Source organism: Molossus molossus, unplaced genomic scaffold, assembly GCF_014108415.1.
Source record: "Molossus molossus isolate mMolMol1 unplaced genomic scaffold, mMolMol1.p scaffold_m16_p_10, whole genome shotgun sequence".
Classification (NCBI taxonomy): Eukaryota; Metazoa; Chordata; class Mammalia; order Chiroptera; family Molossidae; genus Molossus; species Molossus molossus.
The window spans coordinates 22,484,955-22,507,166 of NW_023425345.1; the positions used below are offsets into that span (position 1 = coordinate 22,484,955).

General features: G+C 40.8%; 1 protein-coding gene across 6 annotated transcripts; it reads right to left on the reverse strand.

Moving 5' to 3' along the window:
- Positions 1-8,579: 8,579 nt before the first annotated feature.
- MFAP5 (microfibril associated protein 5) lies at positions 8,580-20,276 on the reverse strand. 6 transcript variants are annotated; one of them, XM_036252146.1, is made up of 10 exons: positions 20,104-20,276; positions 19,486-19,545; positions 18,462-18,497; positions 15,645-15,680; positions 14,729-14,761; positions 14,320-14,355; positions 12,458-12,487; positions 11,653-11,740; positions 10,907-10,980; positions 8,580-9,430 (listed from the first exon to the last, which is right to left on the reverse strand). In XM_036252146.1, the coding sequence occupies exons 2-10, from the start codon at positions 19,541-19,543 to the stop codon at positions 9,318-9,320; spliced, it is 504 nt and encodes a 167-aa protein (XP_036108039.1). In that variant the 5' UTR covers positions 19,544-19,545; positions 20,104-20,276; the 3' UTR covers positions 8,580-9,317. The 6 variants fall into 6 exon arrangements, with proteins under 6 accessions (XP_036108039.1, XP_036108042.1, XP_036108041.1 ...); XM_036252149.1 differs by lacking the exon at positions 15,645-15,680; XM_036252148.1 differs by lacking the exon at positions 14,320-14,355.
- Between the last annotated feature and the right edge of the window lie 1,936 nt (positions 20,277-22,212).

The window sequence follows — 22,212 nt, forward strand, 5'->3', positions numbered from 1 at the left end:
CCACATGTAAAATGTGAACAAAATGGTACTAACAGCTAACCTTTATTGTACACTTACTTTATTCCAGGTTCTATGCTAAGCACGTTGCATATATTATCTCATTTAAGTTCAACAGGTATGGATTATTATTACTTAAAAAAATTTTTTTTTTTATCCTCACCCAAGGACATTTTTACATGTACCTTCAGATAGAGCAGGAGGGAGAGAGGGAGAGAGAAACATTGATGTGAGAGAGACACATCGACTGGCTGCCACCCACACGACCCCAACTGGGGCGGGGGACAAACTGCAACCGAGGTACATGCCCTTAGCGGGAACCGAACCCGGGACTCTCTGGTCCGTGGGCTGACACTCTAACAGCTGATCCAAACCGGCTGGGGCTTAATTTTCTCAAAGAATGTATAACTTTTTAGAATTTTTTTCTTTTTTTAATTGATTTTTTAGAGAGAGAGGAAGGGAGAGAAAGAAACATCCATGAGAGGGAACATCGATTAGCCACCCCCTACATGTGGGGATTTGGTCCACAACCTGGGCATGTGCCCTGACCGAGAATTAAACTGGAGACCTCTTGGTGCATGGGTCAATGCTCAACCATTGAGCCACACTGGCTGGGCTGGATTATTATCCTAATTTTCAGGCACTGAGGCTCAGATAGTTAAGACAATGATCTTATAAGACTGTTAAAAGTAATGCAAACAGCCCGGCTGGTGTGGCTCAGTGGACTGAGCGTGGTCCCATGGACTAAGAGGTCCTGGTTGATTCCTGGTCAGGGCACATGCTGGGTTTTGGGGCTTGATCCCCTATGGGGGGCATGCCGGAGGCAGCTGATCAATGTTTCTCTTTCACACTGATGTTTCTATCTCTCTCCCTTCCTTTCTCTCTAAAAAATCAATAGAAACATATTAACAAAAAAAAGTAATGCATACAAGCGACTCAACATGTTGCCTAATGCATGGAAAATACTCTATAAAGAACAACTGTTTTTATAAAGTTTTATCTTACAACAGCTGATATATTTAGAAGACCGGACATTTCACAAACATAAACTGTCATCACCAAGTTATCTCTTCCCATGGTTCAAAGTTTTCTGATTAGTAATAAAATGTGAGTGAGTAGTTTTGAAGTTCTCACGTGATATTTCTGTCTAATGGTCTCTGACAGTTGCTGGAATCAGATTGCCCCCTGCTGTAGCAAGTCCTGGCATCACAGTGGCAAATTCCTCCTCCTTGGTTTTCTTGGTAACGATAAACAATTATGTATTTACTATAAAAAAAAGTTTGCCGTGCCCTGGCCAGTGTGGCTGTTGGTTGGAGTGTCTTCTGGTACACCAAAAGGTTTTAGGTTCGATTCCCAGTCAGGGCACATACCCAGGATTCCAGTTTGATCCCTGGCCGGGGTGCATGCAGGAGCAAATGATCGATGTTTCTCTCTCTTTCTCCCTCCTTTCCTTGCTCTGAAATCAATAAAACAAACAAAAAGTTTGTTTTTCTGATTAGTAATAAAATGTGAGTCATTTTACACCGGCAGCAGCCTCATACAATCTCCAGTCTCTTAATTATATAATTTTCTCTTGTGCTTGATTTAATTCCACATTGTTTTGTGTAGTAACATGCTGTACAAGCTATGAAATCACCTAACAAGACATTTCTCAGAATGAGCCTCCATGGTTAAGTGCATGACTATCAGCAGCTCTGAATTCTTTTTTTTTTTTTTTAATCCTCACCCGAGGACATTTTTCCATTTTTTGCACAGATAGAGTGGGAGGGAGAGAGCTGAAGAGAGAGAGAGAGGGAAACATCGACGTAAAAGGGACACATCAAGTGGTTGCCACCCGCATGACCAACCAGGGCCGGGGACAAACTGCAACCGAGGTACGTGCCCTTAGCAGGAACGGAACCCGGGTCTCTCCGGACCGCAGGTGGATGCTCTAACCGCTGAGCCAAACCGGCCAGGGCACTCTCTGAATTCTTTAGTACATAATTAAGTGGGGTTTCCTCCTCCTTTCCCTTGATGTCCACCCACATCTTCCCCTGCTCCCCATCCACCCATAACTTGGCTAAAAGTATCAAGGAGGATCTCTTAGCTTTGTTAGCAGAGACAGACAGGAACAGTCAACTACCTCATCACAATTTGACGAAAACACCACTAACCCCATTCAGTAGTACACTCAGCACTTTGGTTAATTTATTCAGCACGGTTCTGTCTCCCATGCAACCTGGTAACTTTAGACATTCATCCCCAGCCTCCTTAGAGGAGGTATGGCTACAGCGTAGAAGAAATAAAATCAAAGTTTTTCCTGTTGACACAATTATCCTGGATATGCTCTGTAATTAATTTCTACCTCATACAGATAATCTTTTATTTTTATTTATTTATTTATTTATTTTTCTTTATTGATTTTAGAGAGAGAGCAAGGGAGAGGGAGAGAGAAATAGAAACATTGATGAGAGAACATTGATTGGCTGCCTCCTGCATGCCTCCCACTGGGGATTTGGCCCACAGCCTGGGCATGTGCCCTGACTGGGAATTGAACTGATGACCTCTTAGTGCATGGGTCGACATTCAACCACTGAGCCACACCGGTCAGGCAACAATGTGTATTTTAAAGGTCACTGAATTATACTCTTTAAAATGGTTAATTTATATTATGTGAATTTCATCTCAATTAAAAAAAAATCCTGATTAATTCAAAGTCTGCAAGGGATTGAACCCTATCTGCCCTCCAAGGGCCACAAGTTTGGGGCATGCCAGAGGCCCACAGGCCAGCCATACCTACAGAAACTAAACCCAGATCTTTCCCTGTTATTAAAAACATTTTTGGATGCTGAAAAAAAATTAAATTTGAATGAGAAACCTTGAACTATAGAGAAACTAGTATGCATGGTATTGTCCCTCTGTTGCAGGTTTCCAAACCTACATACTCACTGGTTAACCAGTAAGACTCACCTCCTTTTGTTATAAGGGAAAGAATAGAAGAGTCAACCTACTCAAGAACAGTTAGGAAGAAACCAATCAGCCTAAGCAGAAAAAATGTCCTATAGTTTTATTAAATATATAATATTACAGTTGTGAAACCTTTGAAAACCTGATCTTATTAATTCAGAACCAAAGATGTGTTGCCAGCAATTTATAGGTGAGAAGTTCTTCACTTAATATAACATAATTCGTGATAGGACTGGCCCTGAAACAAACAAATTCTTTTCAAATTTAAGAGAGAGAGATGGATTTGTTTTTCCGTTTATTTATACATTCATTGGTTGATTCTTGTACATGCCCTGACCAGGGATTGAACCACAGCTTTGGCATACTGGAAAGATGCTCAAACCAACTGAGCTACCCAGCCAGGGCACCAATTCTTTTATGTTAGGATGAACAGGATGATATAAGTATACATTTCATTATAACTAGGACTATGTTGATTTGAGGTCTAGATGTTCTGTATATAAATTATATAATATATATATTTTTTATATCGATAGTGGTTGGTTTTTTTTTCCCTTGATTTTAGAAAGAGGAAGAGAGAGGGAAAGAGAGATAGAAACATTGATGAGACAGAACATCAATTGGCTGCCTCATGCATTCTCCCCACTGGGGATTTGGCCCACAACCTGGGCATGTGTCCTGACCAGGATTCAAACCAGCGACCTCTTGGTGAATGGGTCGATGCCCAACCACTGAGCGAGCTACACCGGCTGGGCTAATATTTTCTGTTCTATATGGCAAGACAGAAATTATTCCTAGTCTATGTCATTAGAATATATAGTGATTCTTATGAATTGTAATTTAATTATGAGTTAGATTCATAATTTATGAATCAATCATTGCACTATGTCAGATTTTTCTATCTTAATTTCTCTAAGATAATGGCAACATAAAAGAGCATAGTTGTTCCCTGGACAGGTTGGCTCAGTAGTTAGAGCATCTGCCTGTGGACCAAAGGCTCACGGGTTTGATTCCAGGTCAAGGGCACTTACCTGGGTTGCAAATCCAATTCTCGGCCCAGTCAGGGTTGTGTGGGAGGCAACCAACTGACATCGATGTTTCTCTCTCTCTCTCTTTCTCTTCCTTCAGGTAAGTATTAACCAAAACAAACAAACAAACAAAAAATGGTTGTTTAACTTTATGAAGTTAGACATTACTTTGCAACAAAGAAATTGATTTTTCTAAACCAATTAAACAGCTGTCATTCATGATTTTATATAAACATTTTTGGAGTAATTTTTGTTTTCAACACCTATTGATTTTGATGTTAGTGTTACACATTTCATAAACTTATTTGTATTAATATTACTTTATTTTCCTTCTCCCCCAAATCTCATCCATTTTCTTTCTTTTCTTTTTTGGTTAATCCTCACCCAAGCATATTTTTCCATTGATTTTTTTTTTTTTTTTTTAAGATAAAGTGGAAGCGAGGGAGGGTGAGACAGAGAGAGAGAATGTGACAGACACATTGATTGGTTGCCTCCCGCATGACCCTGCTGGGGTTGGGGATCGAACCTGCAGCCTAGATATGTGCCCTTGACCAAGAATCAAACCCATGACCCTTCGGTCCTTGGGCCGACTCTCTAACTGCTGAGCCAAACCAGTCAGGGTTCATCCATTTTCAAGAATGGATGGATACATATATGGATGTACTTTTATACAAATGGAAGCAATATTTTTCTGTGCGTTTCTAATTCACCCTTCATTGTAACTCCTGAGTTTGACCATTTGGAACAGAACATGTTAGGAAACAGTATATAATGACACAGTTGGTACCTCAATGGCCACCATTCCCTTAAATGCAATACAGCTTGTTTTCCATGGTAATACTTCCATGTACTTGCTCGAAGTTCATCTATTACCTTTTATTAGGGGATTAGGGGAGGAGGTAAATCTCACACAAATTTATGAGATCATTCTGAATTCAATCTCTATAGATTGTTTTGTAAATCTAATAAAATACTCCATGAAGTTACACAGTTTAAGTGTATGGGTAAATAAACACACAAAACAAAGGAAAGAGAAAAACACGAGAGACAGAGGGGGAAAAAACTGCAGAATCCCTGGGTTAGGAAAATACTAGAACCTTCCTGAAAGTGATTGGACAAATTAAAAGAAAAAAAGTCATTATCAGCTATTTTAAAACATTTTGAGGCTTTGAAGTGAATTGAAGCTTGATTTGTCAACAGGAAGATATGAGCTTTACACCTCTATTTATATAAACATTTGCTTTTTCCAACTTAGTTTCTACCCAGAAGTTGTTTGACTGATGTTTCTGGCTTTGCTTGACCGGGTTTTAGAAAAGAAAAAGAAAAAAAAAAAAACCAAAACTGAGGCCACCTGTTTCTCTATCAAAGAGAAACTCATCAAGTCACTTTCGCTGATGTTTGGTTGGTGAAAATGCTAAAAGATACAAGGATTTCAATTTTTGTTGGAGTGTTATATTTTTAACCAAATCTTTGCCCCTCTGAGTTGCCAGAACTAACTGTAAGGACAGTCCTGCCTGTCTTGGGCTGTGCTCCTGATGTTCACCCCTTCTTCTCCGTAAGGATCCAGGTCACTCAGGGTCTCTTCGTCACTCTTTCCAAATTCCCTTCTCCCATACAGATCTGGGAATTCCCACTTCTAGCCTGCTACTTCCCCTGCCCTGATGGCAACCTGTCACACTTCCCCATCTCCTTGTCCCTCATGTTTAGTGCTGTTCTATCTTCTTTTCTGTTTCTTCTCAGATTTCTTTCTTCACTGTGTTACAGCTGCATCAGTTCAGAAGGACGGGAGAAATTTAGACAGTGCAAGTTGCTTGCACCTCCCGGCCGGTGTAAAGTGTTTGGTTAAACATTCAACTTTTGCCATAGCTCCCTGAAGCAGAGGAGGGCGGAGCGTGTGGCTAGCAACATATACTGCTTGATGTCATCATTAGTAAGGTCCAGAAGTGGGGAGACCAGCTGGGGTTTGCACCATCTGCCTGTAAGTCAAAAGAATACTCAGAGAAAGTGTGCATGGAACTATATTTAGAGAGTACAGAGCACGCTTGAATTTCCAGAACTTGTTCATTCAAGGAGAAAGGAGAACTTGCTTCAATCATAAGTGTGAAATATAAAAAAAGTTAGGCTCAGAGCAGGAGCAACTCAATTCTAGAAGAGAAAATAAGGGTGAACCTTACGGGTAGGCAGATAAGCCTGGTATTTCATCAAGGTATCATGAAGGCATTCAGTCTCAAAAGTGGCCTAACTTTTAACCAAATCTTTTAATTCTAAATTATAGATCCATTGTTTTGGTTCAAGTGGTTCTTTTTTTTTTTTTATCAAAATATAAGTTCCTTGTGTAAGAAGATTGTCATTTGCATTCACCAGGAAAAGGATAATATTAATACCTTAAAGAATAAAAGTGGTGTAGCCCTGGCCGGTTTGGCTCAGCGGTTAGAGCATCGGCCTGCAGTCCGGAGAGACCTGGGTTCGGTTCCCGCTGAGGGCATGTACCTCGGTTGCAGTTTGTCCCCGGCCCTGGTTGGTCGTGCGGGTGGCAGCCACTCGATGTGTCCCTTTCACGTCGATGTTTCTCTCTCTCTCTCTCCCTCCCACTCTATCTGTACAAAAAATGGAAAAATGTCCTCGGGTGAGGATAAAAAAAAAAAGAATAAAAGTGTTCAAGTCTTTTCATGGGAGGAACAAGTTAGAAAAATCTAGAACATCAGGGACCTGCACTGGGTCAAGGGAAATAAAAAAGAAACAACAAAAAAGGAGGTGACTGGAATTCTGCCCACGGGGAAGAGAGTACAGAGGGGAAGAACCGGGACTAAAAACAATTCCTCGGAAGCTTTGGGACCATTCTCAGGGAAAAGATGTAAGGGGAAATAAGGCTGTATAAGGATGAGGGAAGAAACGCTGGGGAAGCGAGTTAGACATGTTGGTTTACATATCAAGAAGAGTGAAACAGGTAGAGAACATAAGAACAATGAAAAAATGACAAAATACAGGAATGTGATCATGCAAAAGAGAAGTGAAAATAAAGCATGAAACTTCACCTTGCAAGACAGTTGGTCCTGAAGGGGACAGAAAAGAAAAATAATTTTCTGGTGAACTGAGGAAGGGCCACACCTGGAGGAGAGTAAATATATTTGGAGTGTTGGAGAACCAGTGGAAAAGTTATGGAGTGAAGAGAGATACAATGGAAAAGAGTAGAGTAGAGAAATTTGAACAAGATTGTTATTTAGTTTTCAATGTGGAATAAAAGCATGAACTCAGGTTTTCTTTTTGAACATAAAATATTAAAAGAAATAACGAGACACAACATTTCTCTCTTCTGAGAAGAAAATTGGAAAAAAAATTCTTTTAAAATGTTTAATTTGCAATATACACAATACTGGGATTGAGGTGCTTTCTGGTGGGAATGCTACCTCTCGTTCAATATGCAGTAGGAGGGTCAAGTTCATGAAGACATTTTGATATGATTCTTGGGAACTCTGCCTATGAGATTTCTCTGTGGTGGCTACAACATGCATTTAATGTGTCTGTCTATATAGGAGTACATTTACTTCTAGAGGCTGTGGAGCAGAGATTACATGTTTTGTTTTTCTTTAATCAGTTGTGCAAATCTCATTAAATTAAATTGTTTCTTAACAGCAAGAATCCAATTCCCAGTTAGGTAATTTTCTCAGCAATATGAAAGAAATTCACTACCTACCAAGTGGTATTCTGTCAAATGTCACTGGTTGTCTCAAAGTCCCCTAGTTCCTACTTAAGAAGGTTACTGAGTTATTTAGATGGAATGTCCATAATATATAATTTGTCACTTATAGTGGGATTTTGTTCTATTATATTGTGCACTGTTATCCACTAACCTTAGGCCATTTCCCCCCTTCTAAAGCAGACATGTTTGTTGTGTGTTAGACTGCATCTCCAGGCTGCCAGACTTCATGGGAAACTTGAAAATCAGAGAATTAAAAGAAACCTAGAACTAATGTAAATTCAACCTTCTAATGTTAAAGATGGGGAAATTAAACCAGGGCCTAAGGAGGAAACATGGCTTATCTGAGGTTACCTGGTTACTGCTAGACCAGGATAAGAATATGGGTTGTCTAAATGCTATACTTCTTCTGTTCTTTTCTATAAACTGTTAGGTACACTTTATGCCTGTTAAAATTCAGGTATGAATGCCCTTCTTAGGCCCCAAATCAGGCTCTTCCAAAACCTATTTGTATAGTAAGCCTTACAGATTTTGGTAAGTGGTGAGAATGGAAGAAGTAGCAACAACTCACAGAAACTCAGACCAGTGATATGGTTTGACATCAGCTGTCTAATGAACCTGCGGAGGTGGACTAACCCCAATACTATCATAAATGAGTAAGAAAATGAGACTTACTTTCAAGTCCTACTTGCCGACTGGACAGCCACATCAAAAGTTGAATAGGGAATCATGGGTCCAAGTTCTACCTGGCATACTCCCCCCCCCCCTTTATTGATGTTAGAGAGAAGGAGAGAGAGATAGAAACATCAATGAGAGAGAACGTCGACCGGCCACCTCCTGCATGCCCCACCCCTGCCCTGGGGTTCGGGCCCACAACCTGGGCACGTGCCCTGCCCGGGAATCGTACTGGCTGCCTCTTGGTGCATGGGTTGACCCTCAACCACTGAGCCACACTGGCTGCAATACTTCTCTCCCTTTAACCTCAGCCTCTGAGCTTAGCAGAAGACAACATTATGGGTCTTTATATATTGTTAGTAGGATTGTATAACTCTTGGCTCTGGAGAATTTTCTAGGGCTACAAAAATTATCATGATCTTTTTCATAAAGAAAACCTGCTAGGCAAATGTTAGGACAATCAGCAAAAGTTAAAATAAGAGTAAAAGGACTATAATTTCATAGACAAAGGGGGAGTCAATCTAGGAAACTCTTGAAAAGAAAGTAAATGAAGTTCTATAGCTAGCCAAAATAGAGATTAATAGTTTCTTCCACCCTAAGATCTAGCTCAGACAGATTCAATAGTAAATATTATTAACCTTAAGATTATTTTCCCTTGAAATTGTATGTAAGAATATTTGTATATAAGCCACCAGGTCATCATTTGTCTACTATGTCAATGATATTGGGAAGCAGTAAAACCATGCAATAATATAGACTTTGTATTGTAAGTACCGAAAATGAGATAAATGTTTCTGTCTGGATGAAAAAATCAGGCAGTAGGGGCAAAAGCTGACCATTGTAAAGGGTTTGGTCTAAGAAGTACTACTGTGAATGGGTTAGCTGACAATGGCTAGACAAGGAGTTCCCTCTTCCTAGAGCATTCTCTTCATCCCACCCACACATTTTTTTTCTTTTTTCCTTTTCCATGATGATCACAGACCACTGAGTCTCTGCAAATTTACATTTTCACAGGGAGGAAGTCTGAAGTAGTTTGAGCGTCGAAGTCGCCTTGGGGGCAGACCAGCCATCTGCCGGCAAAGCTCATCTAGAAGAGAAGCAGAGCATGATGGGATGAGAATATGAGAAGATTACAAGGGCCTGTTTTTTAATTTTTTTTTATTAATATTAGAGAGAAAGGGAGAGGGAGAGGGAGAGAGATAGAGATAGAGATATCGATCAGCTGCCTCCTGCATGCCCCACACTGGGGATCAGGCCCACAACCTATGCCCTGACAGGGAATTGAACCAGTGACCTCTTGGTGCATGGGTTGACACTCAACCACTGAGCCACACTGGCCAGGCAAAGGCCCATGTTTTAAAGGAAAGAGAAGACTACAGTTGGTGGAGTGAAAAGGTTGAGGAGAAATAGGTCTGCCACTTACTGTTTACCACTAGAAACTTACTAGAAAGTTTCTTAACTTCACTATCCTTTTCTATAAAATAAGCATTAAAATACCTGCCTCAACAGTTTAGTTGTAAGTATTAAAATGAAATGATATATGCAAAGTACCTGGCATAGACAGTCACTAAATGTTAGTTTCCTTTATACACTTAGCTCCCACTTTTTCTAATCATGGACTTATTGAAGAGCAAAAAATGAGGTTCAATCACCCAACATATACTTAAGTGTTTACTATGTGCAAATAGCTAACTTGACTAAGTCCCCGGAGACACTTGAAAGTGCCTACAGTCCCAAATACTCAACCTCAATCTCAAGGTGCTTCCCTTGCAGGTGGCTTGCACAGAGACAATGAGGACAACCAGCTAGTTTCCTTCTGCGAAGTTAAGTACAGATCTTACTCAGGTACTCAGCTCTAGGCGGGCTGCTGAGTCAGAAGTGGCTTGTCTGTGGTGCCTTCACCAACCACAGCTACCTTTGGGGGCTGGCAATGGGGAAGGTGAGAAATATCTTTGTTCCCATCACACATGTTCATCCACTTTCAACTCTTTTAATTGTTTTTATAAAGTCTTTCTACCTTCCTCTACCTCGGAAATTTCACAAGGAGCAATGCGAAGGGTGCTTGGAAGAGGTGGACTGTTTACAATGCAGCCAGTTTCTAAATGTCCAGTCTATTTCTAATTTCATTATAGGCCCTGTCCAAACATTACTGTCTCCAAAGTAATCGTTTTTGGTTTTTGTTTTGTTGTAGAGTTACAAACATGGCTGTAGACTAGTAGGGTCTATTGTTCGCAATGGCTGACTTGGCCTTTTTACCTAGAACCCCAGTGAATGATCTTCAAAGCAGCCAGAGCTCCAGAAAACTCCGTCTATATCCAGGAGATATCGGGAGTTACAATCTAGTTGGAAAGAGATCTTTTGTAGGGTTATGTTTATGTATTAAGCATGCTGTTCTACTTAGATTACTTATTTGGGGTAACTTGGTGGAGCAGGGACTGATGGAAGTTAAGCGGGTAGCCTAAAGCCCTCCTCCAAAGCCAGACCTTAGATCCATTAGCATTGTATCCTTATTTACCTCTCATAACTGTCCCTTTCCCCACTAAAAACACAGACATCATCTTACCTTTCATAGCTTCATGTTCTTTACAGACGAGACGGGAGCAAATCTCATTGTTGATGATGTACATTCGTCGTAAACTGCCATAGTCCCAATGTCATGGTTAAGGAAGGAGATAGAAAAAGCATTGAGAGGAAGAAGTAGCCCAGGCCTAAGATGCCTCTTCAACTCCTGTATTTCCCATTCTTCCTTATCTGAATTTCCTTAAGTATTTTAGAAAATGGTATTAATTACTCTTCCCAGTGATACTTTGCATACTTCACTTAGAATCAGGCTTAATATTAACACTTCTCCACTATTTTCTTTTTTAATCAAATTTTTTTTGGGGGGGGAGGGGAGTATGTGCCCCTAGTGGGAACCGAACCCGGGACTCTGGTCCACAGGCCGACGCTCCAACCGCTGAGCCAAACTGGCCAGCCCCACTATTTTCTACCTTCAGTCTTAAATCTTTCATTTCAGCCTTTTTCTATGAGACAATAACTTCAACCTGTGTTTCCCTCATGACTGTCCTTCTTCCGGCCCTCACCTTTATGTGCCCTCTAGCATCTGGATTTGTTATTTAGCCTTTTCTCTGTGTACCTCAATCCAGAGTCCAGGTTCTACCTGGTGCCTTCAGGAATAGCTAGGATGATTACGCTAAAATCTTCTGCCCCTCCGAAGACTGAAATTCTGTAGCGGGTGTTCATTAAATAGTTGCTCATATGAAAATACTATCATGGAAGATGATCTCTGGGCATTCTGGGATCCCTTACCTGGTAAAGCATAACTGATGGACGCATTGCTTGACTGGCCGATGCACAGAGTAGAGTCTTGTGCAAGCAAATTTCTCATCCCGGCACTCTGAAGAAGCCCAACACAACAAAACAGGGAGAGGCATAACAGACACAAGAGATATAGACAAAGGATTAAAGGGATGGAGGAGAGATAAAGTGGAAAAAACATACAAAGTACTGTAGTCTGTACAGAAGATCATTGTAATTTGGGGCACCTCCTTTCTGCTCACCAAAGCAGAGTCATAGGAAATAGACTAAAATGAAATTTAGGTGCTTCCCCACCTGGAAGTAGAAGTGACTAAAGTAACCTCTGAGGGCTCTTCTAGGAAAAAGTCCTCCTAGGGTTATCCAGGTGAAATATCAAACCAAAATGCTGATAACCCCATTATGAAGAATGGAAGTTCTAAGATGGGTAACTATTTTTCTGCTCCAATCGTTTTTAACCCTAACTGCATAACAGAATTATCAGTACATTAGAGGAAGCACTTTTAGTCATGATGTCTATAGTAATAGTGAGTCCTTGCCATCAGTTCCCAACCCCCTGAACAAATAAACTCCAAAGGATTCTTTGGGGATTGTGCACTAGTGGTTCAATCTTTCGACCATGACTTTTAGAACAGAAGCTCATATATAAAGGCAGAGGTAGGGCTGGAGGAGGAAGAATAAAGGATACTAAAGATATTCTTTGAGAAAGAATTGGAATTAAATGAGAAGATGTACCCTCCAAAGACCAAGGAGGTAAGGAATCCTCCGGAAGAAAAAAGCTTAGGAAAAGCAATCATACCCGTGGCGGCATTTTTATCATTGGGCGATGCTGGAAGGCAGAAATGTTATTCAGTTATTATTAGTTCTAGAAGTCACTACCTCTGTAACTGTCAGGTTACCTCACTTGAGCCCCATGTGGGGCACCCATGTAGATAGGAAACAAATGAGTTAATGATTCTTTAGCAACTCTTTTAAAAAAAAACATAATGGTTTGTTTTGATTCACACAACTGAAGAGATTTAGAAGTTAGAACAGAAGATAAAATTTTGTCTTTCTCTTCTAGGGAGTTACAATACTTATAACGAGAGTATCTTTGTGTTGTTGACAATAAACAAATTTAGTAGGGACACAGGCTAAGAGCCACATGCTTAGAAAAGCTCCACCCTAGAGCTAAAAAGAGAAAAGATTTTTGTGCTGTAGAGGCTCTTCTTCAGAAAAAAAATTTTCTTCCCCATAAATCATGTGTTCTTTCATAAAATATATTCAATCAAGGATAGCAAGGGTCATAGCATAGCCAAATCTAACGTGGGGGCTGGTTAAATGTGGGCCGAGTTTGTAGAATGGAGAACAAATTAAGGAGCAAGATGAATCCTGAAGGAATAGATTAACTATGGGCGTTCACAGTAAAAACTGAGATTGAAGAGTTGGTAATAAGATACTGTAGAGAGTGTGTTAGGTGTCCTCATCTATTCCATGGTTCCAGGTGCATGTTTATATGCTAAGAATTCTCACATGTATACTTCTAGCACCGATCTCTTCTAAGCTCCAGACCTATAAATCTGGCTGCCATATTATGAAAGAGTTCATGGATTTTTCCAATCCAATGGATCTCAAACTGACTTAATTATTTTCCCCTTCATCAATTCAAATTGTTCTTTAGTGAATGGTAGGACCATCCACCCTATGGTCACCATCTACCTGATAAAAAGCTGAACATCATCACAACAGTCTCCTCCTTATAGCTCACATTCAATTCTCACTGCCTTTACCTTAGTTCAGGCCACTATTTTTCATTGGGACTACTGCAAGGTCATCCTCATTGGTTTTTCAATTCACAGATCTAATTTGAACCTTCCTTTGCATAAACTATACTCTGGTTGATTTTTATTTCCATTCTAAGCCTTTGTCCACATTCTTTTCTTTACCTTAAAGCTCTCCCCCTTCGATTCACTTGATTCACTTCTGCTTGTCTCTCAAGAAGCATCGTAGACAATGTGCTTTCCAGAAAAGCCTTTCCTAAGCCCCAATACTGAATATCGTCAAGTACTCTCTTTGATCTGTCCACTTGTCTCTCTTGTCTATTATACAAAAAGTATCTAGTAGAAGATTAGTTTCGTTCACCTTTATATCCCTGGTACCTAAGTAGCAGGTTTTGAGGAAATATTTGTTAAAAATAGTCTAGTTTCTATCTCCTTTTCTTACATCCTACCATTTATGCCTTCTGGTTTTGACCCTAATCATGAAAAAAAACCTCATCTCTCCCTGTATGCCAAGCTCTTCCCTTTGGCTGGAATGCGTATCCTCTCCAGAACTGCCTGGCTTGCTTCAGTTCTTCTTTCAAGATTCAGTTTGACCATTACTTCTAGAAAGTTTTTCTTTATCTCCCCATACATTTCTTTGTTTATATATTTTGTTCTACATGTCTAGTCTTAGAAACTTTGAAAGATCAGCTGTTGGTGTTTTGTGCATCAAATACTTAGCACAGTTCTGCTTGTTAGGGGATCAAAAGTGTCATTAAATTGAACTGTTGTAAGAAAGTGCTACATAAACTGTAACCTCATATATTTAAGACCCTTCACCAGCTGTAATGCCTTCCATAATGGGCTCTGGGGAAAGACCCGAATGGCCCCAGTGGCCCTGGGATCCCAGATCTGAACTCACCCTGGTCATCTGTGGAAGGCACGATATCAGCCAGAACTGAAAAGGCACAAAACAGCAGGTGTGAGGAGGGCTTTGCATTGTCCAAGGAGAAGGCAGAGTTAGAAAAAGGAGAATGGAGATATTAGGGCAAGGTAAAGGCTATGGTTGGGTTTGTGTATTATGTCCAATGAAATAGAGTTAATTGAAGTCATTATCATTCGTGCCTTAGTTTAGCTATTAATCCACTTTGTTTCCTCTTTTTAGAGAACTAGGGCCTCTCTTTTTATTCCACTGTCACTGAACAACATGCCCACAAGCCCTCTATGCCTTTTCCAGAGATAAAAATATAGGATCAATTCAAGAGCTGGAATAAATATTGTGAATATTAATGAGAATCATGCCACTTTTTAAGAACTATAGTAAAACTTACCTGTTTCATCTGTAGAGGGTTCATTTACCAGATCTGCAAAGATAACAATACAGAGAATGAAAAGTGCAAGTAGGAAAAGTAGAAAGGTAAACAGGATAAGGGATGATGATCTAAAAAGAGGCAAGAGCCCAGCTGGTGTGGCTCAGTGGGTTGAGCGTCAACCCATGGACGAAGAGTTCCCAGTTTGATTCCCACTCAGGGCACATGCTGGGGTTGTGGGCTCAATTCTCAGTAGGGGGCATGCAGGAGGCAGCTGATCAATATATCTCACATCGATGTCTCTCTCTCTCTCTCTCTCTTCTCTAAAAAAATCAATGAAAATATTTTAAAAAAATAAACATGGAAGGATATTTTTTCTTTTTTTCTTTTTTCTTTTTTTTTATCCTCACCCGAGGACATTTTTCCATTTTTTTGTTCAGGTAGAGTGTGGGGGGGGGGGGACAGAGAGAGAGAGAGAAACATCGATGTGAAAGGGACACATCGAGTGGCTGCCACCCGTACAACCAACCAGGGCCGGGGACAAACTGCTGCTGAGATACGTGCCCTTAGCCGGAACTGAACCCAGGTCTCTCAGGACCGCAGGCCGATGCTCTAACCGCTGAGCCAAACCGGCCAGGGCAGGATATTTTTTCTTTAAAAAAAATAAATAAATAAAAGGAGGCAAGAAAGACTGAGGTGAAAGAATGTAGACTCTGGGGCAAATGTAAAGGACTCTCACAGAAGGAAATGGAGGAGAGAAAAAGTTTGGGCATGTTCACAGATCGGTGGCATCTAAGATATACAACAGAGGTCTGCATGAGCTCAGAGCGCCCACCAAGCTCTTTTCTAGTCTTCATTATTTTTTTGTACAGGTATCATCATCAATCCTTTTGTCCCCAGTATGAAAGCAAAGAAATAAACAGAAAGGGCAGCTTACTAGGATCTTCTGTGAATGTTTCTGGAGTCACATCAGCTAAATAAGAAATAAAAAAACATTTTCTGAGCATTCTCTTTACCCCTCCCACCGCTGTACTCCCAGAAAGTGGAATTGTCTAGCACGGTGGCCAACACAGTAGGTATTCCACAACTGTTTTTGTTTGCGTCCCAACCTAAGTCCTTTCCCCTGTAACCCAAACAAATGTTACACTTTCCTACTTCCATGAATATACCCATGTATTCCTTAGCCTAGAATATCCTCTTTCCTGTACCTGTATTATCTAGGAGAATGAATAAAACTACCCATCAGATAATCTTCCACTTTCTCAGTTAGACTTTGATTAAGCATTAGACTGCAGGAATAACTTACATTATTTTATTGTCCTAACAGATGATACTAATTTGATTTAACTACGTGCCAGGAACTGTTTAAGTCCCCATTTTTATAGACGATAAAACTGAGCATCAGAAGAATAAATAATTTACCCAAGGTTATAGAACTTGTTAATAAATATGATGAATTGATGACCTTTTTTCAGTACTTACTCAAAATAAAAATGATCTTTACCAAAAACACTGATTTGGGTATTTATAATTTTGATGTTCTTGGATATCGGTCTGCTAATATGCTGATATACAAGAGGGTGCACAAAAGGTGATGTAGGTAATTTTGTGATGCTCAGGGAGAAGCCAGGTGAAGGGAGGAGGAGAGGAGAAATGCCTGTTAGTAGACAACGCCTTGCAGTTGATCATTGGAAAGTAAAGGCAGGAGGAGAAGGAATAAAAATAGTCCAGGTCTTAAGGTGAAATCTATTGGGATAAATTAAGAAAACTATATCTAAAACCATAAATAATAGCACTTTCTAGAATTACTTTGTTTTGACTTTAAAAAGCAAAGCAGTGTTAATATCTGGATAGCAAATATTCCATCTAGAAAGCTCCTTCCTTGTAGAAAACTTACAGTCATAATCTATTTTACCACTAGGGGTCAGCAAAATCACATACGTAGTTTGGTTCTACTTTTTTTTTTTAACTTAAAGTCTAATGTCAAATTTGAATTTGGTGAGCATAGCATTTTCACAAAGCACATCCAAGTTATGGATCATTGTTGTAGAGGCAAAACACAAATAAAACATTATGAAGGAATGTCCCCTGCTTACTGCTTACCTCATTATTTAAAAAAAAAAAATTCCAGATAGAAAAATCATCGGATCTGACAATAGAGCATTTGTATCTTTAAATCTCAGTATAAACTCTCTTCTTTCAGAACATTTGATACAAGGAACCCACAGGATATTAAAAAAACAAAACAAAACAAAACCACTGATCTAAATCACTCCGGAGACTAAGAGGGGTGTGGAGCCTCTGGGGTGGAGCGCCGTCTGGCCCTGTTTCCCTTTCTCTCTATCCACATTCCAGTCCAGCCACTCACAGAAACAGAAGAGAAGCCGAGGAGAAGGGGGTTGAGCGGGTAAGCCAGCTGTCTCAGGATTTCAGGGCCGAGTACAGCTTTTCGGCATATTCCTCAGTTTACCCACTTTTTCTATATTCTTCAGTTTACCTGCCTTTCCCATGAGCTACCACCATATACATACTTATCTAGAATTTATGTTCTCTTGAAAAGAAATTTTAAGGAGACATTTTCATCTTAAAATATTTCTGATAGAAAAGCATCACAAAATCATAAAACAGGAACGGACCTTAACCAGCCCAGATAAATGAATTCAGATTTTTAGTTTTGCTAGCACTGAAATCTACTCTAGGTTCAGAAATTTGGGGATTCAGACCTCACAACAGAGAAGAAAAGTGTTTATTTCTGGATTTTTATCTTCGGCTCCAGAACTCACATGGTATAAGAAATTATATCATGCCCCAGTGCACACAGAAAACTGAAACAAATGGAAAAATAATACTTTCTCAACAGACTCACATGTACTCTATTTTTATTTTAGTCTATCCTAATTCTTTAAAAAAGGCCAGTTGAGCCCTGGCCCGTTTGGCTCAGTGGTTGGAATGTGAGACCATGGACCAAAGAGTGGAGGGTTCGATTCCGGTCAAGGGCATGTACCTCAGTTGAGATTTGGTGCCCAGCCCTGGCTGGGGTCGTGTGGGAGGCAACCAGTCAGTGTGTCCCTTTCACAGTGATGTTTCTCTCTCTCTTTTTCTCTCTCCTTCCCCCTCCCACTCTGAAGATAAATGGAAAAATATCCTCCAGTGAGGATTAAAAAAAAAAAAAGCCACTTTGTGGCCCACTAATTTGATTTTATACCCGTTAATGGATTACATACTGCTGTGCTCACAAGGACTGGGAATAGTAAGAGATACATTATAACTATGTTGAATGTCTGGAGGCAGAGTGGAGCTGTTGATTGGAGTTTCTTTCACTAGCAGAAGGAAGTGGTCCTTTAGAAGCCAAAACTTTTGTTTCTGCCCAGTTGTGCCACAACTTTGCTGCTGTACTGAGATGACTTTTCCTTCTGTCTTTGCACTTTAGCTTCTCCACCGTTACATGGATAAGAAAAGGTTTCTGTTAGGATTAGTGGGCATTTTTTGAGCGAGATAAGAGATGTACAGAGAACAGGAGAAGCAAGAGATGGGCATAGAGGAGGTCTTGGGAAAGGTATTTCAGTAGATTAAAATATAAGATAAGAAGGTTTTATGAATGGGATAATAGGATTGTAGGAACTGGTGAATTAGATCCTGTCTCCCACACCTTGGCAATGCATCTCTGTTGTATTACCGACTCTTTAACTCCAGCCATTCATTTACATTACCCTGATGAGAACTTCAAGAGAGCCCAGATCAAAGGTTCACCTACCTTCTCCTTGACCACTGACCCCTACAGGTGTCCAGTCTGTACCAAAGGAAGGAGAAAAGGACTGTGAGTAACTCTGGCTCTATACCCCAGAAACCTTTTATAAAATGAACCAGAAAATGGCAGGGATATAGTTGTACTTTATCTTTCTGTGTTTTCTTTTTCTGTGGTTCGATACAAAATGACTCAGATCATTGATGCTACACACAAACGTGGAAACACTCGAGCAACACAACAAATTCCTGGGCACAAACCCTACTCTGCGATGCCCTGTGGCCCTCATTCCCAACCAGAAGGAAAGGAGTTCGGTTCCAAGAGAGAGGCAGCAGCCGTTCTAATGTGGCCTGTATCCTTCTACCCCGACAGCTATCCCACTGGCCACACGACTGAACAAGCAAAGCAATTATTTTTCTAACAGTCTGGATCTAGCAGAATGAGGAAAATAAATAGAGTTTTTCTTTTGAAATCCATGGTTTATTTTCTATAACCAATCTTCTAGCTAGCTTCTGTGAAATCTGTGAAGATCATTTTTCTTTTGTGTATAGATTTGGCCCATATTTCTGGTGAGCAAGTGAATATATTTGTGTGTATGCTGTTACTGGTGTGAGTTATGTGTGACTGTTTTTCTGCAGGGTTTAAATGTGGTCTAGTTGCTTATTAGGTGGTCTCTACATGTTTGTGTATGCATTTGCATATCAGCTTCGTTCTCCTATGGTATTTGCTTACTTGTGTGTTTATGTGTGTGACCCTCTTTTGATTTACATGCATTTGTTTGTATCTTCATTTCTTCTTAGTTTCATAACTCACAGGATACCTTTTCCTAAGTCTGAGGTCATCTCTTTCCACATCTCTGCCCTTTTTTCTTTAACACAAAATCTTTCCCTTTCATAGCAATTCTAGAACCCAAGAGCAAATCTCTCTCCCAATTCCCCTTCAAGTTCCTTCCACTCTCGGACACACACCTCCAGGCACATGTATAGCTGAGGAGCTAGCATTTTAGAGGGAAAGAATAAAAACAGGGACTCACCGGAGGAAATGATGAGTACAGTGAGAAACAGCAGCACCTTGGGTCCCGAGAGCAGCATATCTAACGAGGACGATGGGGAGAGCAGAGGTTGCGATGCTCAGGGACACGTGAGCATTTCAGTTCCAGGAAAGGATGTTTGTGGCCCCTGTTTCATTGTCTTCCCAGGAGCTTTCCTGGTCCTTTGTAGGACTCAAACCCTTTCTCTCTTCTTATCTTTCACTTGACATTTATTTCTCAATTTCAAGTCTAGTCTTTGATCACTTACCATTATTCTCACTCTCATTATTCTTTTCTACGAAGTCAGAGGAAATTTCATATTCTAAATGGCCCATGTTTGCCTCTGCCTGGTGGTCCCTTTCACCCCTAGGGTCTGATCATCTTCTCTTGATATCCGTGGCTTGTTTATATCATCTTCTCATCTTGATGTCTCCTTTCATTTGGATTTTGTGGATAATTGGGATGTCTGCTCAATTTCAAATTCAGTGACATTCCCGATTGCCCTCGTCCAGCCCTTCAATGTATACACACATACACGCATGTATGCACACACACACACACACACACACACGCTCTCTCTCCCTCTGTTTATTTAGGGTTTTATACAAGCAAACAACTCACTGTCTATGGTCCTCTGCTCTTTCCACCGAGTCCTTTGGCTGCTGACTGTGTCTCCTTCTCACGCTATTCCTGCTTTGGCTGGAGAATAAGATGAACAGGGCCACTCCCTGGGAAGGACTTCAGATTTGGCCTCCTGAAACAATGAGATGAGGGAGAGCAAGAGAGAGAGAGCAAGAGAGAGTGAGAGAGAGAGCCAGGCTAAAGGAGTGCAACGGGGCTGAAATGAGAAGGGGGATGGGGATCTGCAACCCCTCACACCCTCATTCCAAAGGTTATGACCACATTGGTGAGACACTGCTGCTCCCTGGAAGGGTTGGCCCCAGCTCATGTATGCCTTTCTTCCATGAGCCTGTTTTCCCTGTCGCAATCTAACCCCAGCACCCCCCACCCCCTTCCCTGGGGTTCCTTCTTACCTAATTAATTCTGTCTCATCCTTGGAATATTTTAGTGCACATCACCAGACTCTGTTCCTATCTCTGACTTCCATGTTTGCATCATTTTTACATCTTCCTTTCTCACTTTTGTTCTTTTGGGACATTCATCTCTTCAACATCAACAAATTCCTTTGTATCCCTGTGCTTATCTTCTCTCTTTGCCTCCTTTTGACCCACACGTTCAGACTCTTGTTGTTGTTGTTTTCTTCCCCCCAGAAATCCCATGTATTCCCATATCCAAGCAAAAACAGAAACCATGTAAATTTTGTCCAAGAGGAGGGCTGGCTGTCTTAGGGCTTGAACACGTTGAGGAACACAGTCCCTTCTAACCCGTTTTGAAATGTGGAGGCGCTCGGTGAGAGGAGATGCCAGCTGTGTTCCGTCTTTTGGCTGTGTTTAAGTTTATACTAAGAATCTTGGTTTCTGAAATATGAAAGACAAAATGCCATCAGAAGCCCAAAGAAAACTGAGAGCCAAGTTTATGTTTATTCTGCTTGACTAACTTTCCACCAGCACTTCGCCTCCAATCATGTAATACGTTGATAACACTTTCTCAGATCCAGGAGTTTTAAAGGCTTTGTATTTGCTCTTATTCATAGAAACCCGAGTGGTTAGACCATTAAAATATCTCCACTTTGGAGAGAATTAACTTGAATGATAGAAACTCAAATGTGAGGAGTATTTGACCTTAGGTGCACTAGAAATGCAGAAGTCAAAGCATTTGTTAGCTCCTGTAGTCTACATTGTGTGTCTCCCTGCTGGAATAACTTAGGGAAGAATACAGGTGGACATGAAGCAGATAGTATTAATAAATTACAGACTAGAAGAAAGGAGGGTACATGATGAAGGAAGGAAGGGAGGCAGGAGGAAAAAAGAAAGCTAACTAGCTGTCTAGTTAGAAGGAAGGGAGAGCAATGGACATAATAAGAAAGAAGTGAGTAGCACCTCTGGTTCTTTTGAGGAAACTACAAGTGTTCCACTTTTGAGATACATGGATTCTGCTGAGTCCCTAGAACAAATCTGTGTACAAACTCAGCTCTTTCCTGAACTGCTTGGCCCAGAACTTGTTCTTCTTCCATCTGCTCTGCATTGAGGGTGCAGAGGCTGGAAAACAGATGTGATTCTAGTCTGAGGAGAGTCAGGGGGGAAAAAGACAGGGGGTGGGGATCAGGGGAAAACAAAAAAGCAGATGCAAAGCAGACGTAAGGCAGGACATATAATAAAGAGCCTAGAGCAACAGTCATGTTTTCCATGAGGCCCAGACAGATGGAGAAACTGAACGAAGGCCAATCATTTGGCAGGGAGAGCAATGACCTCAATGTGCTGGCCTAGCTGGAGACTAGTGCAGGAAAGCCTCCCCAGGCACTAGGAGGGGGCGCTCTCCTGGGGTCCTGGGAGGGAGGCTGAAGTTAGGGCAGTAAAAATGGAACAGAATGTTTAGAGCAAGGCAGGGAAAAGGCAGGCGGGAAGAAAAGGAGAGGAGGCACGGCAAGACCTGGTGGAAGGGCAGAAACCACCATCTATTCTTAGACTTCATCGACATGCAGGAATGCAGTTTGTTTTAAAGTAGTTTGGTTCATTTTTTTTCCTTCATGGCAACTAGGGCAGCTGCCTGTTTGTTTTAGAGCCCAAGGTAAGTCTGTCAGCCTCTGTTCTATTATATTATCAGTTTATC

Bases quoted from the DNA above. Each gene is read 5' to 3' on its own strand.
- MFAP5 (XM_036252146.1), bottom strand. From the start codon at position 19,543: ATGCTGCTCTCGGGACCCAAGGTGCTGCTGTTTCTCACTGTACTCATC. The intron at 14,762-15,644 runs GTAAGCTGCCCT...TTATCTTTGCAG, and splicing joins AACATTCACAGAAGATCCTA to ATCTGGTAAATGAACCCTCT. The intron at 14,356-14,728 runs GTAAGTTTTACT...GTGCCTTTTCAG, and splicing joins ACCCTCTACAGATGAAACAG to TTCTGGCTGATATCGTGCCT.